Source organism: Gossypium arboreum, chromosome 7 (assembly GCF_025698485.1).
Source record: "Gossypium arboreum isolate Shixiya-1 chromosome 7, ASM2569848v2, whole genome shotgun sequence".
NCBI classification, from domain to species: domain Eukaryota; kingdom Viridiplantae; phylum Streptophyta; class Magnoliopsida; order Malvales; family Malvaceae; genus Gossypium; species Gossypium arboreum.
Window position 1 is genome coordinate 97,066,280 of NC_069076.1, and position 19,313 is coordinate 97,085,592.

General features: G+C 31.3%; 1 protein-coding gene and 1 long non-coding RNA gene across 3 annotated transcripts; one reads left to right on the forward strand and one right to left on the reverse strand.

The window, feature by feature from the left end:
• The first annotated feature begins 769 nt into the window (after positions 1–769).
• On the forward strand, positions 770–7,681 carry LOC108486278 (protein IQ-DOMAIN 31). Of its 2 annotated transcripts, none has more exons than XM_017790244.2 (8): positions 770–1,162; positions 1,278–1,317; positions 2,305–2,418; positions 4,052–4,348; positions 4,464–4,667; positions 4,994–5,074; positions 5,631–6,888; positions 7,347–7,681. In XM_017790244.2, exons 3-8 carry the CDS (start codon positions 2,335–2,337, stop codon positions 7,376–7,378), a joined length of 1,956 nt encoding a protein of 651 aa, XP_017645733.1. In that variant the 5' UTR covers positions 770–1,162; positions 1,278–1,317; positions 2,305–2,334; the 3' UTR covers positions 7,379–7,681. The 2 variants fall into 2 exon arrangements, with proteins under 2 accessions (XP_017645733.1, XP_017645734.1); XM_017790245.2 differs by having other exon boundaries at positions 4,055–4,348.
• Positions 7,682–8,180: 499 nt separating this feature from the next.
• LOC108486279 (uncharacterized) lies at positions 8,181–9,115 on the reverse strand. The gene is made up of 2 exons (XR_001871460.2): positions 8,815–9,115; positions 8,181–8,533 (listed from the first exon to the last, which is right to left on the reverse strand). It is a non-coding gene; the product is annotated as an uncharacterized LOC108486279 (long non-coding RNA).
• Positions 9,116–19,313: the final 10,198 nt, after the last annotated feature.

Below are 19,313 nucleotides of genomic sequence, written 5' to 3' on the forward strand. Positions count from 1 at the left end.
TCAAAAAGCAGTTTAGACAACCAATGCCAATCGGGCCAACATTGTGTAGATTTAAGGGCGAGAATAAGCTCGATATTTGTAATTTGTAAAATTGAGTTCGAAAATCTTCTTTAAAATTCAAATTAGTTTATTAATTACATCAATTTAGGTACTATTATCTGAATTTAAATGAATTATTTGTTGAATATTTAAATTATAATATACTCAAGTCAAAAATAAATATTTAAAAATAAAATAAATAATAAATTCAAATATCAAATATCAAAATCAAAATCTCAATCCAAACCCAAATCCATTATCTTGAAATAAAGCAATTTCATATTCATTATCCAAGTTTGTATGTTGTATCTAAAAATAAAAGAGAAATCAATAACAAAGATATTAAAATTAATATATTTGCATATATTGGGTTAATATTTTTTTGAGTTTGAGCTTAGTAATTAGTCTTATATTGAGACTTGAAATTTTTAATCAAGTTAATCTTTAATATTTTTTAAAAATTTTAAAGTTCAAGTTCTAATATTAGAATAATTGCCAGTTAAAAAATTAATTTGAGCAAAAAATTTAAATCCTAAAGTAGAATTAATTATAAAATTTAATAATTAAGTTGATTAAAAAATTTAGATCCGAATATAAAAATAATTGTAAAATTCAAGCGTAATTTAACCGGCAAATATTTTAATTTTCTTGCAAGTTTCTGGTAGAAGGGTAGAAGCGTAATTTGAGTATGGGTCAGAAATGAATAAAGAAGGCTGGACACTTGTTCCCGACGTAACAGCACTTTGGGACACCCCCAAACAAACACTACCTCCCACAATCATTCCCTATTCCAACGTCCACATCTCATCTCAATCCCAGCCGTCAAATTTCCACTGTCGGTTGCAATCTCAAAATTAGAATCCTTTACCAGTTAAGATCATCCTACTAAAAACCCATTACACTAAATTCGATTACACCGGATTAGATACCGTTGCTTTGATTCATAATTTCCAAATTCATTCAGAATTTATTACAAGTACAAAACAAAGATCACAGAGCAACAAAAGCAAAGAAAAAGGAAAAATCTCAGTTAGTACATTTTTAAATTCAATAAATAAATATTCTTCTTGATTTGCTTACAAGCCTACTCTCTCAGTCTTTCTCTTGTAGCTGCTTTCTTGTGGTACGTTTTGCTTTCTATTTTTTCTCCATTTTCAATATAAGTTAGTGTTTCTTTCTCTAAACTTTTTTTAAAAAATTCATGCTTCGGTCTTCCTTTTTGGTGGTTTTGGAAACAGGATTGCTAGATTTGAGCTCCGAAAGTATTGCATTTACAGGGTAACTATCAGATCTAGTTTAAATTTGTTAAATGTGAAATGCTTTCTTTTGTTTATTTTCCTTTTTGGCGCCATGCCTGTTACCTGTTGATTTCAATTTTCAGCAGATCAAGAAGTTTAGAGTTAATTACTTTAATTTCTTTAAGTTTTTGAAAATTGGTTTTGAATTCGTTGGGATTCTTCTTAGCTGATTCGGGTAATTCGCTTTGCTGAGTTTTTTTTCCTTCTTTTTTTGGGTGGGTGGGGTTGTAATTGTTTCTAAAATTTCTGTTTTACTTTTATGTTTCGCTTTTGTAATGAAATCATTTAATTTAGTATGAGATAAATCTCAAAAACTACACATGAATTTTGATCCAATCTGTAATTTGATACATCAACTTTGATTTGGTGCAATTATAACTTTGATTGTGGTCCAAATGTATAAAACTTTAATTTAGGTTCTACTCAGTGGGGATCTTGGCATTAAGTTTTGGGGGCCTAAGTAAAATTTTAAAAACTTCGAGGGTTTTAGTGAGGATTTTCATAAATTTTGGTAGTTCTAATTAGAACTTTCAATATTTTTAGAGGTTTTATGAAAATTTTAATATTTTTGAAGAGTCTAATTGAAATTGTAAAAAATTTCAAAGGTTTAATAACAATTTTAAAAAATTTTTTGGGGGAGCCAAGGCCCCCTAGGCCCTAATAAGGATCCGCCTCTGGTTCAATTGTTTAAAGGAATAAATGCCTCAATTTATTTTTATATTAGATAATATAATTATTTGTATCTCAATATGTATACTTAAAATGGTGCTAGATTGATGATTGTGTTAGTAATTTGCAAAAATTGAATGAAACTAATATTTTAGATATAAAATTGCATAAAATCAAAGCTCATGTATAGCATTTTACATTGAATGAAAGTTCATGTGTAGTTTTGAGATTTATCTCATTTAGTATTAATGTATGCTCAAGCTATTACGACATAGAATGATGCTGAAGTCGATTACAGGTATTTGCAGTTTCACGGGATCTTCATGTAATGGGAAAATCTCCCGGAAAATGGATTAAGACTGTGCTTTTTGGAAAGAAACCTTCCAAATCTAGTTATCCTAAAGGAAGGGAGGTAATATTTTACTGCTAATTACTACTAAACAGAAAATATCATGTTATTTATATTTGAAAGCAGTGGTAAATTCTTGTTTGCAATGCTGTTAATTAGAGTTTCCTATAAGCTAGATAGGGGACAGATCCATAATCGGGGCTGTTGCCACCATTGAGATCCTAAAGGCCCTAGGAGAGTTGGAGTATATTTAATAAATAGCTAGATTTTACGTATACCCCACTGAAATTGAAAAGAAAAATGATATGCATATTACATGTTTATAAATGTTTATTGATTTGCTTTGCAAAATAATAAGGTCTAATTAGAAATCCTATCACACGTATATATATGTGGAAACCACGAAATTAGAACACAAATTACAATAAATAGTGAAAGGTATAATTTGGAACTAACTAAAGTGATACAATTGTTTATCATGGATACAATTGTTAATAAATAACAAATATATAACAACTTTATATAACAAATATACTTATTAAAGTTTCATATAAAATATAAAATTGCTTTAATTTTGGTAAAAGAAAAAGTTTTATATGCATAGTGTTCTTGGTTCAAATTTCATTATGAACAAATTTTTATTTTTTATAAAAATCAAAACACCAATAAAATCACTTAGCTTACTTTGCATATAAAAGAGTTTTTTGATAAATCCCTAACGAGTTGGTGGCCAGTTGATGGGTGACACCAATTCAATAAAGGTCTTTATAAATAGTATAGATAAATAATTGATGGAGGTAATAAAATATGCGATACAATTAAAATGTAAATATTATATTAAAACAAAGTTTTTGTTTAATGATAAAGTTAATATTTTATTAACCTAAATAACATAGGTTCAAATAAAACTTCATGCAAAATTTTATTAGGGTTTTTTTAAAGAAATGAAAAGATTAAAATACTCTCAAATACTATAACTTTTTTTTAATTATGGAAGTGAATTTCCGTAATTTCATTGACTGAGTTGGTGTTTGGTTGACTCTTGGCACCAATTCAGTGAGGGACTTAAAGAATAGAATAGATATACAATTGATGGAGATAATAAATTGTGCATATTAAAATAGAAGTGTATAAAATATATTAAAATGAAGCTTTGGTTGAGTGATAAATTTAGTATTTTGTTAATTCAATTGGATTTGGTTCAAATCTCACTATATACATATTTTATTGGTTTTTGTTAAAATGAAAAGACTAAAATACCCTCAAATAATGTAATTTATTTTAATTATATAGGGTATTTCCATAATATCCCTAACTGAGTTAAGAGTGACACCAACTCAATAAAACACAAATAGTATAGATTTGTAAATAATTAGTCTTATAATAATTTTATTTTGAGAGACCATAAAGAATTTAGAAAATAACCAAGTAAAAAATCTGAGATTTAGTTTTAAACGGTGGGGTGGGGCAAACTAATACAAATTAGAAGATACATTATAAATTAATTCCTTAAAAAATATATAAATTAATTCACTGCAAAAAAAAAAAGTTTTGTTTCTACGTAAAATAACAAATTAAAAACTTGTTAACAGAAAAGGAGATAAAAAGATACTAATGGTTTGGTCTCTTATTCCCATCCATCAATCAGAATATAATAACTATGCTCTATGTTTCTTCGTTGGACTGTTGTTTGCAGAAGGTTGACAATGACAGCCAGGTATTGGTTGCAGCCAGGGCATCAGAAAGTGATTTGGCTGTGGCTCCTCCCTTCTCTTCACAGCTCAATCCTCATACTACTGAGAGAGATGAAAGGAGATTAGAATTGGAGAACAAGGAAACTGCAAATATCTCACATGATGATGAGACATCACTGCCAATGAGTCAAGACATAGATTCTCTGAAGTTCACTCTTCAGGATTCACCTTCTAATCCTGAAAGGATAAAGCACGAACAATCGGCGACCCTGGTGCAGGCTGCTTTTAGGGGTTACCTGGTATTGTTATCCTATTCTTTGTGGATTTTTAGTATCAATTTTAAGAGTTTACATAACCAAGGAATAACCTTTAGCAGATATCATAGCCAAACTGACATCAGCTTTTTATGTGAAGGCTCGCCGAGCATTCTGGGCACTCAAAGGGATTATAAGGCTGCAAGCACTTATTCGTGGCCACTTGGTTAGGAGACAAGCTATTTCTACTTTGTGCTGTATGATGGGAATTGTCAAGTTGCAAGCTTGCGTTCGTGGACAAATGGTCAGACATTCTGATTGTGTCCACGAATTGCAGAAAAAATGCAATCAAATAAACCTTCTGGTAAATATGTTCGAGCACTCTTATCATCTGGGAACTTCTTTTAACAAATGCAGTCATCTTGGTTGCTAATCTTTTAAATTTGATTTACGATTGCTATTCTTGTCTTTCACATTTATTAGTTATACCTTATACCATTTCCGTTTACTTGGAATATTCTTCTTCCAATAATCACTATATGCGTGATATGGTATATGTGAATTTTCAAGTGTAGATTGTTATTTCCACTTTTTTCACTCACTCTTTGTGCATTGAATTTGTATATACATTCAAAAAATAAGTAGGCTAGCTTCTTTTAATAGTTTAATCTTTTTATGGTTCTCTGGCAGGAGAGCAAGCTTGTAGTTTCTCTTGGATTTAATATGCCCTCACACATTGGAAAGTTGTCAGGACATGCTTTTGTTCGTAAGGTATCTAAGTATTTCTAATAAATGAACCGGAAATAAATAGAATTATTAATACATGCATTCATATTGTCATGTTTTCTAATATTAATTTTGGGGTCAATGTGGTTTTGCTACTTGAATCAAATTGATTGATGGAAATACATAAAACTACTATTTTGTTCCTGTTCAGCAAGCTTCAACATGCTAAATTGCCTTCTAGCTCAGACAGTTTTCCATTGCATTAATTTTAGGTAGGCACAAGAGTACTGCCTACCTTCCATAGTACCTTTTTGGAAATTGGAATCTGTGCACCCAGAAATATTGTTCATCAGAGACATTTGGCAGTAAGCATGCATTACTTTATTCAAACGTAAATCTATCATCTTTTTCTTTTCCTTTGTTTCTCCATGGCACCTACAAATGTGGGTTTTAAGAAGGGTTTGGTAAGTTGACCAATAGTTAGCTACCACCTATCGCTAGACATGATTTCTTAAATTGGAATATCATTTGAGTTGTCCCTGTCCTTTCACCTTCTTTTTCCCTATTAATTTGGGCATGTGACTTCTGTTTGTTTCTTTAGCTCATTGCTTCATCACCAACCGTAATGCCTTTGCGCCTCCGTTATGATGTTGGGGAACCAAATTCTGTCTGGATCTGGTTAGAGCGTTGGTCAGCATCCTGCTTCTGGAAACCAGTTCCTCAACCAAAGAAAATCTCCAACACTAAATTCCAGAAGAAGAAGGTTAATGGTCAAACTGTTGGAATGGATACAGGTCGAGCAAAACGTAGTGTCCGCAGGATTCCTTCCTCAAATATGGATAGTACGTCTGTTCAAGCAACCTCTGAATTTGATAAGCCCAAGTGTAACCCGAGGAAAATTTTCGGCCACCCAGCTGGGCCCGTGCAGGAAAACCCACAAAATGAGCTTGAAAAGGTTAAACGCAATTTGAGAAAGGTTCATAATCCTGTAGTAGAACATTCATTGCAGTCAGAGTTTGAATTTGAAAAGCTAAAGAGTTTGGAGAAGGTCTCAAGTACTCCGGACCTTGATATTGTAGAAGAGAGCCTGAAAAGGTCAGCTGAGAAGACTAGCAAAGAGGCGGCCATGACAGCTAATAATTCAGCTGATAAAATGAAGAAAGAGATGGCGCTGACAATAAATAGCTCAGTTGAGAAGAGGAAGAAAGAAATGGCAATGGCAGTAACTAGCTCAACTGAGAAGATGAGTCGAGAGATGACAACTGTAAATATCTCAGCTGAGGGGCTGAACAAGGAGATGGCTGTGACAGTGAATGGGTCATCCGAGATTATAAAGAAACAGGTTACCACAGCAACTTCAGAATCACCCGAGATTGAAACTATGCCATGGCCATTATGGATGAATGAGACAACGGATTCATTGCATGCTGATTGTGCTGCCGTTGACTCAAAGCCTTCGATAGATATAACTATTAAAGATGAGAATTCTCCCATAACAAATGTGGAGTTAAAGAGGAAGGACGGATCCGTGAATAATGAGCCGCAGCTCCAGAAGTCCGGCAAGAAAGCTTCTAATCCTGCAAAACAGGTTGGCACAGAAAATGGACATCAGAACAGTCCTGTACTGCCAAGCTACATGGGAGCTACTGAATCTGTCAAGGCTAAGCTGAGACTACAAGGCTCTCCTCGCTCTGGCCAGGATGGAGATGAAAAAAGTAACCTCAGTCGTCGCCAGTCTTTGCCATCCCCAGCCAATAGTAAACTCAGCTCACATTCACCAAGGACACAGAGACTGGTTCATTCAGGGAAAGTGGAGAACAAAAGAGACAGATCCGCTTTATCATCCCGAGATGGAAATGGTATAAACTGCTAATTATTGGTTAGAACTTATCAGTTCTACACATAAGTTGTCTGAAATTTCACAGGTCTCAATCACTCAGTTCATAGTAAAAGTACTATGGAGGCCCTTCTACCAGGAGCCAATCGCATTGTCACCTCCACTCAAAAATGGGTAAATTAGTCTTAATATATTAAACCAAAGAGCAAACTGGTGTTTTTGATAAAAATTCTATCCATTTTGACTGTTAAAAATTGGTCTCTAGTTATTTCGTTAGCTAGTTCAGTTTTTAACAGTAAAAATGGATGAAATTTTTAACGAAAAAAAAAATTTGCTCTTTATTTTAACATATTAAGGTTAATTTATCCAATTTTTAAATATATAATTTCTAGTACAAGAATCTCCTTTATACTTTAGCAAGGTCAGATATTACAATTTTTATTTTCCCAATGACATCTTTTTTTATGTTGGATTTTGCAGCGAAAGCAACACAAGTGGAGTGGAGGAGGTGATTTTGTGTTGCGTTAAGGGGTTGAAGATTCATATGCTTTGCGGATATTTATATTTATTCTTTGATGTAGGATAAAAGAAGTATGCTATGAAACTGAAACAGGGTATTATACCCGAAGGTGTGTGCTGCTGGCCGATTGCCTCTAAAGTTTTCTTTTTCTGGGTGTTTGTGTATAGAAATAGAATACGGTTTGAACTTTCAGCTATTAAAATTTGGGTAAAGTACCTAAGTTGTCTGTATCTGTTTTTGTGGGTTTGTTTTTACAAAACTCTAATATTCAATCAAGATTTTGTTTTTATTGAAATCTTCTAATGCGATTTGTTGGTATTTACGAGAATATATTATTAACTTTGTTGATATGCTTTACAATAATTTATTTGTCTATCTATATTAGCTCAATTGTTAGCCACTTGGTACGATCAAATTTGCATCACTTCTTAATTCTGAAAGAAATCTTTTTTATCAAATATATTACGAAATTAAAATTTACAGATAACAGCCCAATGTTCTTAAACTTGTTGAGAATTGAGAATCCAAGAAAATTTAGATGCTTATATTATAAATTTTAGTCTTCTCTTTTCATATAAAGTAAATCAAATTTAGTAAAATAAATCGTTGAGAAATCATTAAACTTGATCATGGATTGGGTACATACAAAATTTTAGGCCCAAATTCCGCTTGGAAAATAAGTTTAAAGTTTTGTCTTAGCTCGACTCAAATTAAAAATGTTAAACCCAAGTTCATATATGTAGACATCTACATATCTACCCATCTATAAAGCAGGGGCGAAGCCAGAATAAATATTTAGGGAGGGCCGAATAAAATTTTAATTTTTTATAATTTATATTTGTAATAGGCCCATTTCACCCGGGCCTTTAGACTTATAAACTAAATGCCAAAAAACCAAAAAATAATAAAAATCAATAAAACAGTCTATAACCCCTTAGCCCATTACAAAATCCAATACCCAATAATAAAATTAAGCCCACAATTTTACAAGCAGACCCAAAAGAATAATAAACCCTAAGCCCAAACCATGCTTGCAGCAAACCCTAGCCCCGTCTCCCCTCGGGCCGCAAGCAGCCACCAGTGACTTCACGCTTCACCCCCATAATTGCCTCCACACGCGCCACCCTCTAGCTGTACCTACAACAAACTAACAAACGAAAACAACCACAAGCAATGGACAGCAAATAGCAACAAATGACAGCAATGAAATTTGGATTTCTTTTTATTTATTTCTTTTATTTATTTTGGCTATAAAACTGAATGAAACGATGTAAAATAGAGAGAACAGACACATATATGAAAAAAGAAATCAATTCAAAAAGAGTTTACCAAAGGTGATTCGTAGATTATTTCTCTGCTCTTATTCTTGTTTTTTATTTTATTTTATTTTGAATCTATTCGACGAATCTAAAAAAATAGAGGGTTTACCATTGAGAGTTCGCCTTCGGAGTCCTCATCTTCTTCATCTAAATCGAAGTCTAAGTGAGGATTTCGGGGTTGAAATTGGCATATGTGGCTTTAATCGGTTTAGAACGGGCTTCGCTCACCGCCAATCACCGGTCACGGTAACGTGTGGTGGCTGGGCAGAAGGTTCATGGTTCAGCCGAATGAATAAGGAGAGGTTTAGTTTAGTTTTTTTTTTTTTTTGATTTTGTTAAAGTGGCTGAATGATTGATTTTAGGTTTTTTTTTAGGCTTGACTTTGTATAGAGTTTGAAACGGTGCCGTGTAAAGGGGGGGAAGATCCGCGCGCAAGCCCGATCCATAGGCTGGATCAGTGCTTTGGCGCTTCGAATGGTCAATTTGCACGGCTAATCCTTCGCCTTCGCGCAAACTTTTAATTGATCCTTAGTTACATTTTATTTTATTTCAAATTTGTCCTAGAATTTGCATGTCTTTGCAATTTAGTCCGCATCTAAACGCCATGTTTTGGGATCTGAAATATTTTCAGCTTTGATCCCTGAACATTTGCGCGTATTGCACTTTAGTCATTATTTCAATTTCAATAGCTTTTTTTTATTAATTATCCTCTAGTTTGATGTTATTTCAATTAAGTTTTTTCATTTCAATTTGTATAATTCACTATTTTTATATTTATTTGGCATTCATCTCTTAATTTTTTTATACATTTTAAATTACTTTGATAAATTACTTTATTTTTATTATAAAATTATTATTTTAAAATCACCTTTTATATATCATATTGTTTTAAAATTTTGTATAATCTTTAATTTAAATTACGTATATATTAGTATATATATAATTTATATTAAAATTAGTTTTATTTTATAAGCAATATTAATTCTAAATTAGTTTTATTTTATAAGCAATATTAATTCTATGTTATTCTATATATATAATTTCTTTTAAATCTATTTATATATATTTCCTCTCAAATTTATTATGTATATAGTTTATTCTTTAAAACATACTTTATCATATTTTTGTTATTTAAAATTCTTTCATGGACTATTACCCCATTATATATTATTTATGTTTTTATTATTATATGTATATAATCAATTTTAAATAGATATGTTTTGTTTTTTAAGATATTTTGTATATTATTTGCTCCAAACTTTTTTTTTCATAATGTTTACTTTAATCATCTATATATTATTAATTTATTGTTCTTCTATCATGTGTTGTTCATTTGTAAATTTTCATATATTTAATAGTTTTCAAATTGTTGCCATATTGTTTTATATTTTATGTGTTGTTTTAGTTTTCATATTATTTCACATATTATTGTTTTATATCGTTTATTAGTCTTTTGTATTATTATTTTAAATTTTATTCATCTATGTTCGAAACTTGTTATATTTTATTCTAATTTGTTTCTTGGATGTAAGATCGTGGTTATTGTGTGTATGTTAATTTGTTTTTATACTATTTTCATTCATTAATAGAGTTCTCTATCCATGTATATTGTTCCATGTTTATAATTTTGCCTTGTGTTCGCAAGTGTTGCTTGGTAATTTTCAACTTTTTGTTTTAAAATTAATTGTTCCATTTTATTTCAAGGCAAATTAATGCGTTTTGAGCTGATTTACAATTGTTTATTTGAAAATTCTCTATAATAAAGGTAATGATTGATGTTTGGGAATTCGAGGAATCGTACCCTACCGTGCTGGGTTTCGATTTTCCGTTTGTCCAAAACAATCAAATATTCCTTTGAAATTTCATCCGTATTTTCTAAATTCTAAAACAAGGCAATGTTCAATGTTTGGAAATTCGAGAATCGTGCCCTACCGTGCTGGGTTTCGGTTTTTCGTTGGACTAAATAATTGGGCATCCTTTTGTAATTTTCAACGTATGAGCTTTTGGAAGTAAAAAATTAATCGTGGTTTCGAAGGTATAAAGGATCATGTCCTATCGTGCTGGATGTGATGCTGTATTCCTTTGAAACAAGAGAATTTTGACGAGCAACTTGAGCCATTCAAATGTTTTAAAAGGAGCCATATTTCAAAGTATTTTAAAATTTTAGACATAAGGACAGTACTTAATAATTTGGTACCAATTTTGGGCGTAGTGAGGGTGCTAATCCTTCCTCATACGTAATCGGCTCCCGAACCCGTTTTCTCAAATTTACGTAGGCCAAAATTGATTTAAATGTAATAAAATGTTTTATTAGGTGATCCAATCACACCTAAACAAAAGGATTGGGGGCGACTCTACACTTTGTTTTAAAAGTCGATTCCCATTTTTTTTCTAAAATAAAAAAATGGTTTCGACAATATCTTTATAATTTGTAAAAGATTAAATCGAATTTTTATAATTTTAGGGGGGCCAAAGTACAATTTTACCTTTACTAATTTAAAATTTTTAAAAAATTTTAAGGAGCAAAGAACAAATTTACATTTTAAGGGGGCCGGGGCCCATGCCAGCCCCTTTGGCTTCGCCCCTGCTATAAATGTTAAGCTTGCGGAGCACAGAGCATCTATGTGGATGGTAAGGATGTAGTTGGCATATTTTTTTCCTTGAAAATTTTAAAATTTTATAACCCTTTTATATGGAGGAATATCAGATAAAAATGCATCGAAGGGCATGTGGATCCAATTTGCTCCTATTGTGAGAATGAACATGAACAAGCACAACACACCCAAAGACTCAGGGAATAAGATTGTTTGAAGCAAAGAAGTGTGGGAAAATTTTGTGAGAATATCAATTGGACTTTTGAACCCAAGGACACGTGTCGGAAGCCTATCAATACGATGGATAGTGGTTAATACAGCTTCACCACAGTATTGTTTGAGAACATTCTTGTGAAACATTAATAGGAGATGACCATTATTTCGCTCAGCCATTCCATTTTGTTGTGGGGTGGTAACACTTGAGGATTCATGAATAATCCCTGTTTTTTGAAAGAATGGAGAAATGATTTGATTGAGATAATTCTTTGCATTGTTCGATTGAGATCTCTTAATTAGGGAAAACAATGCTAACATCAGATTTATTTTTCAAGAGGTGAAGTCATTTCACTCGAGTACAATCATCAATAAATAAAACAAACCACCTAACACTAGGAATATTTGAAATGGTAGAAGGCCCCCAAATATCACTATGAATGAGAGAAAAAGGAACAAAAGTTTTTTTATTGCTTATTGGAAAGGAAACATGTTTGTACTTGGCAAGTTCACAATCATTACAATGAAAGGCTTCAGAAGTAAGACCTTTATATGAAGAAGAAAACATCAACATGAATACTCTAAAAGATGGATGACCTAAACGACGATAATGAAGCAAAATTTTATTTTGGTTTGACATGATAGACTCGGAAAAAAATAATGTAGATATGAGATTTTCAACACGTGTTATACTGCTTTGTTTTCCCAGGAAGTAGAGACTGTCTCTCTAACTAGCACGTCCAATCATCTTCTTCGTGTCCAGTGCCTAAAAGACGCAATGTGAAGGGAAAAATGTTACACTGCAATTTGAATCTGTGGTTAATTTTTGAATGAAAATAAGGCTTGCAAATAGCTTTAGAACATGAAGGACATTTCTTACTGTAAGATTCTTGTTTATGTAAATATCCCCTTGGCCAGCTATGTTGGTGACGGATTCGTCGACTATTATGATATTTTTATGGCTACAATTCGGAGTGTAAGAGATAAAATGTTTGGAGGAATAAGTCATATAGTCAGTGGATTTGGAATCAATCACCCACATGGGAGGAGAACTGCTTTTTGAGACATTAGTACAAGAGGAAGAAGAAATACTTGAAAACATCAATGAACAAGTACCTGTCAAGGTTGCCTTCTCAAACGATCCCAAAAAGGTTTTTAATTTTTCAATTTCTTTGATGTTAAATTCAGGAGCAGATTTCTTAAAATCTTCTTCACTAGTTGACAAAGTACTCACCATATGTGCCCCGACTTCAATCATTCACACTTCGATTGGGTTTTTCACTGGGCTTGCCATGAAATTTCTAGCATCTCTTTTTGGTGTGACGATGCTTCTTACAATATGTGCAGAATAGTGAATTTTGATTGAATGGTTTGGTTGAGTCCCCTCGAGTAACTAATGAAGGAGTGTCCGTCTCTTTCAATTTTATGGCTTTGGTAACAAGTGTAGAACCATCTCCCCCTTGAAGTTTAATTATAACATTTCGACGTCCCTTTTCAGCACGTATAATAGAGATTGTCTCATTCAGAGATGGTAGGTCCAAATTTTCCAAAATCTGCACTCTTATAGCATCAAATTCAACATTTAATCCTGCAAGAAAATCATAAATATGATTTTTCTCCACAAATCGCTTCAGAATTGCTGTATCTTCATTGTAGTGCATTTGGATGCATTGATGATGGTCCATCTTTTGCCACAAGCCTTGTAAGAGACTCGAATATTCAGTGACAGTCCGTGTCCCTTATTAAGTTGTTGAAATTTTCGTCTTAATTTTGTAGATTTTTGTAGCATCATTAACCTTGGAATATGTTTGTCGAAAAGCTTCCCAAATCTCCTTGGCAGTTTTGAGAAACATGCATGTATCACTAATTTTTGGCAGCAGCGAGTTCCATAACCATGACATCACCATGTAGTCTTGTTCATCCCATGCACTAATTTGGGATCGTCCTGCAAAGGACTTGTGCCCATTAAATGGCTTAAGATTTCTCTGCCCTTTAGAAAAGTGCAGACCAATTGTGACCACTTCAAGTAATTCTTCCCATTCAATTGATATACGGCTTGAATGTTCTACAAATCTTCGGTTGTAACAGTGACAATATTCTCAAATGTAGGGGCACTCATGACAGGACTAGTGATTCCAACAGAGCTTTTGGGTGATTTCGACATGATTGATTAAATGGAGAAATAGATACAAACAATGCAATTATGAGAGAGAATGGAACAACGATTGAGAGGAACAGATAAGATAGAACTTGGTTGGGTATGACCAGAGAAAAGAATAGAAAAAATTCAGAGTTTATCAAGAAAGAGCCAATAGCTCTGATATCAGGACAAAAATCATAAGAGAAGAATGAAATTTATCATCACTAAATCCGGTTACAGCCTTAGTTTATATACACAATTGTCTAGCTTAAAAATAGTAATTAACTCCCTAAAAATAGGAAACTCCTAAAAATATGCAACTTCATAAGAAAATCTGTATCTAACCCTAATTCCTAAATATCAAGAAATTGTACACGATTTTTTATAACTACACAATCTTTCCAAATAAAGCTACATAATTCGACATAATTTAACGTACTATTACTCCTTTTGTTTTTACTTAATTTCTTATAAATTCCTTAACGTTTTGAGTAACCTTTTACAAATTAAGTAACATTCCTATATTTTACAAATTACCTAGTTCTTTTGTTTTAATTAGCACTATAAGATTTTTGAACTTTGTTTTGGAAGCATAAAATTTATTTTATATAGAATTTAAATATTTTTATATTATTTTATAAAAATTGATTTATCATTTATTTTTGTAAATAAAATATTGATTTTGCTCGAAAATGTCATGTTAGCATCTCATGTTTGTACCAGCTATCAAGACGAGCGAAAGGCGTTACACATTTCTAGTCAATTTTGTAGTTTATTTTAATAATTTGGTTGAATATAATAAAAATGTTAATCAACTTTAAGGAACTTTCTATTTTGGGAAAGTACTAGCTGCATTAAGGATTTTGGAGCTTTTTTATAGTAGAAATGATAAGGTTTTAGGAAATCATTATCATTTGGGCGGTCAGAAATGATAGGAAATGTGGGGTTTCTAAAAATATTGGAAGAGCCCATGTTATACTAAATAGTTCACAAAATTTTTGCATCCAAAGCATAAGTTAAAAAAATTTGAGGTAAACAAATATTTATAAAATTTGAGTTACAACTGATACAATGTCTTGAATTTAAAGGAGTTCCTTTTATTCTCTTCTTCCATGAAGCTTCAATCAAAGGATTATCAAAGCCGTGATATTGGATGGATGTAGTCCGCTTTAAAGGTCATGAAGACTTATCTTAAAGAACAAGTTTGATTTCTTTTGTGTTGACCTAATCAGATTGGGGAGAACTTTGACATGAAGGTCTTCAATGGATGGTTCTGGTTCAAGGACATTCTAGACTTGATATTAAAGAGGGCTTAACATCATATTTTGTTGATTGAACAAGACCAAAGAGTAACTTTTGAGAATTCTTAGGAACTATAGTAGAGTTTTTCATAATTTTTTTTCTAGTGCTTGTTCCTTTCCAAATTTCTTTCTATTTTGGATAGAGTTCAGTTTACAAAATCTTCTCCTCATATGAAATTTTGTACTTTTGAACCTTTGAACTTGTGCTAAATGATTTATAAGTGATCATTTTTCATAGTACTAATGAGAGAGTTCTTGTAGAATATGCTCTCTTTAGATAAATGGTCTACAAAGATCACCTCTTCTATTTAATCTCATGATTAATTTAAATGAATTAGGGATTGGATAATCATTGTTATTTACTCTTGGTTCATTTAATTTGATTATAGATAATATAAACCTCAAAGAACATGATCTCTTAATAAAAGGGTTCTAAAAGGCTTATTTTTCTTTTTATCTTAATTAAGTTAAATTAATTATATATAAATAATGATGACACATTACAAAATTTGATTGGTTCGAAATTTTCTATCTTTTATTAATATCAATATTTTATCTTTAAATTAAGAATAATATATTTTTCTTATCAAATAATAAAATTAAAATAACTAAAATTAAAAAGAAAAAAAACTTATCCAATGCCTCAAGATTTTGAAATGTCTAGATGTACGGAAATGTTGCTACTTATAGTTGTTGTTTGCTTAAATATGAAAATGGTTAATGGAAGTGTTTGACTATAATGACTACCATGGCTTGGTACTGCTAAAACCTATGCAAATAAAAACACAAAAAACCAAAGATTTGTTTATGCAATTCAATTTCCCTATGTTTGCGGAGCCTAGCTTAGTGAGTAATTCCATTATCTTTAATCCATAATACAATAAGTGAATCATGTTGGAAAAATTGTAATTTATGGGAGCTTTGAGGCATATTCTCAATAGGTAAAGGTGAAGAGTTGAATCATAAAATTATGGTTTCATATTCTACTCTATGAGACCTTTACAACGGTATATTATATGCTCAAAATAGTTGAGTGATGAATGAGAAATTGATGCTCAAAGTAAGCTACTTGGAAATATTTGTTTAGAAAAAGTAAAAGCTTAGATCCCACATTGGTTAAATACCAAGTGTGAGATCTGTATATATATGGGAGCCCTCTTAAAAAGTAATTGAATGGCTAAACTTGGATCTTTGCCTCGTGTGCAAGGGGAGATGTAGGTCCAAACCCACATGGGTTGGGGCGCCATCTTACAACGTGGGCGATGCAAAATGTCTAACCCAAAATGAGCGTGTTGATATTTTAGCCCAACACAAAATTAATTTTTCCTCAGCAGACATACAAAATCTGTTTATAAAAGGATATTTATCTTATTTTATTTGATTCCAATCAATTTGATTTAATTTTAATCAAATTGATTTATTGGCTTCTTTAATGACAGATTTTGTGGAAATTTCCTAAATTCCACTATACTGAATGCTTATAAAAGACTATGAATTCTGTAGAATTTTTTCCTATACTCATATTCTGTAGAATTTTTTCCTACACTCATACTCTCTCACACCGAATTTATTTTACTATCAAAATTCTTCTTTTCCTCTCCATATTTTCCAACGTTTTGGTAATAGAAAAAGGAAACGTTTGTTCATTGATCGCTGCAGAGGTACTACTGCTTTGATCATTGTGTTGTTGTATCCTACAAGACATTCGACCAACGTTTCTCCAAGTACTGTAGAAGCGGTCGAATCTGTATTAAGAAACTGTGTTAAACAAGCTTCAACGTTTAGTAAATCTTTATTCTTCTTTTCGATTTCAACTTTTTGTTACGATTTTTATTGGTTCACGTATTTGACAATTTAAATATAAATTATTCTATTTATATTTTATTATATATAAATAATTGTTTATTTATATTTATATATTTTGTTCGCTAATGTGTTTTGTCCAACAAATCACACTTTATCACTCCTCAAGTATAAAGATCCCACATTTGTACCTAAAAACTAGAACACTCACCTTCAATCCTCTCCCTGAGAACTTGAGTAGTAAACACTCAATGTTTACAAATAAATTTGCACTTACTTAACAATTTCTCAATGAACAGACTCCAGTGCTCTTAATATGCTCTCATACATAACCTATACAAGCCTCAAAACATATATCAATTGTGGCTTGCTAACATTGAATCTAAGTGAATACAAAATAACTTCTTGAAAATAGCAATTACAACATAAACATTCAAAACATAATTAATAGAAGATATGATCTTCAAGAATCAACAACACAGTCTCGATCAACCTCCACATTTCAATGGTTGAATTAATTCACTTGAACCAAATCCAATCTTCAATAGTCACAAATCAGTTTCCATAGGTGTAACATCATTTTCATATATTCAATTCAAAATATCATATAAAATACGATACAATACTTAAATTTTCATATTTACATGCTCATTCAGGGTATCCGAACCTACCTGACTAAATTGCAGAAATACCAAGATTTAGGGGCATATTGGTAATTTACCATTTTCCCAAATTTCACCCAATCTTAAATTGATAATTTCATTCAATTTATTAATTTAGATAATAAAACAATTTATTCCCTTCAATTTAGTCATTTTTGATATTTTTACAAAATTGCCCCCTAAAGTTTTACTTTTATTCAATTTAGTCCATGAGCTTAAAACATGCAAATTAGCCATGCTAACTGAATATTCATATATATTTTTCCTCCTCTCCTCTCCATTCCACATCCTTAATGTATACAACATTCTTGTAAGTACGATTTCACAATTTACTTATTAATGCTCACATCAATCTGTTCACACGAGTCATAGTCACTCAATTATTTATAATTCGAGCTAAAGAGCTCAAAATTAAGATCCGTAAATTTTCCCTAAAACTAGACTGACATATCATTACACCATAAAATTTTAAGAATTTTTAGTTTAGCCAATTAGTACAGTTTATTCATTTAAATTTCCCCTGTTTCACTATCCAACAGTTCTGACCTCTCTTCGCTAAAAATTAATTATATCACAGTACAAAACTCGGATAATGTTCCCATTGATTTCTATTGAAAATAGACTCATTAAGGATTCTAAGCATATAAATTTGAGACTATAATTAATTTTCTCCAATTTTTGGTGATTTTCCAAAGTCAAAATAGGGGAAACCGAATTCATTCTAACATTGTCTCACAAAATTTATTATATCTCATAATTTACAAATCCATTGCTTACACCGTTTCTTCTATGAAAAACTAGACTAAATAAGATTTAATTTCATATTTTATTCATCTTCTAATTCAATTTATACAATTTATGGTGATTTTTCAAAGGTAGTCTACTTCTGCTGTCCAATATTGTTTTAGTTCAAGATGTTTATTACCATTTTTCCTCTAAATTTCAAAGGTCATACAATTCAGTCCTTGCTCAATTAGCCCATCTATTAAGCTAATTTTTCTCAATTAAAATTTTATTCCATCATTATAAAATATTACACAATCTTTGAAAATCAAAATTTTAACACTAAACCTTAATTCACAACTTTTTTCACAATTAGGTCCTAAAATCAATTTCTATTGAAATTACTTGATAAAATCATCAAACAACAAAATCAAAGCTTAAAATTCATTTTATTTCATCATAAACAGCTAACACTTATCAATGATAGCTTTTAATTTTGTTCATAAAATCAAAACTAATGAATTAAACACTTGGACCTAATTGTAAAAGTCACAAAAATATAAAAATCTCAAAGAAAAGGGTAAGAATTGAACTCACATATGTCAAAGTATGAAAAACCAGCAGCTTTCAGACCTCCCATGGCGTTTTGCTGAAGAAAATGATGATATCTCTAGATTTTTCAAATTTGTCTTGTTTTATATGTTTAATTTGCAAAATTTCCCATTTTGCCCTTGTTTCTCCTTGTCTTTTTGCTGATTTTCTTGCCCAACCGTCCAGCCCATACAATTTGGGTCCAATTTCTTTTAAATCCTCCTTTTAATCACTTAAACTATTTAATCACAATTTAATAAATTTCACACTATTTTCAATTTAGTCCTTTTAATTAATTGACTAACCAAACGTTAAAATTTTCTAACGAAACTTTAATACTAACTTAATAACACTCCATAAATATTTATAAAAATATTTATGGCTCGGTTTATAAATTCGATGTCTCGATACCTCGTTTCCAACCAAATTTACCTGATTAATTCTTTTAAAATCGCAAAATTCACTAATTAAAAATAATTCTTTTAAGTTCGCGCTTGGCCTATAATTATTATTTGTTAAAATTTCTAAACTTACTCATCGGATTTAGTGATCTCGAATCACTGTTTCCGACACCACTGAAA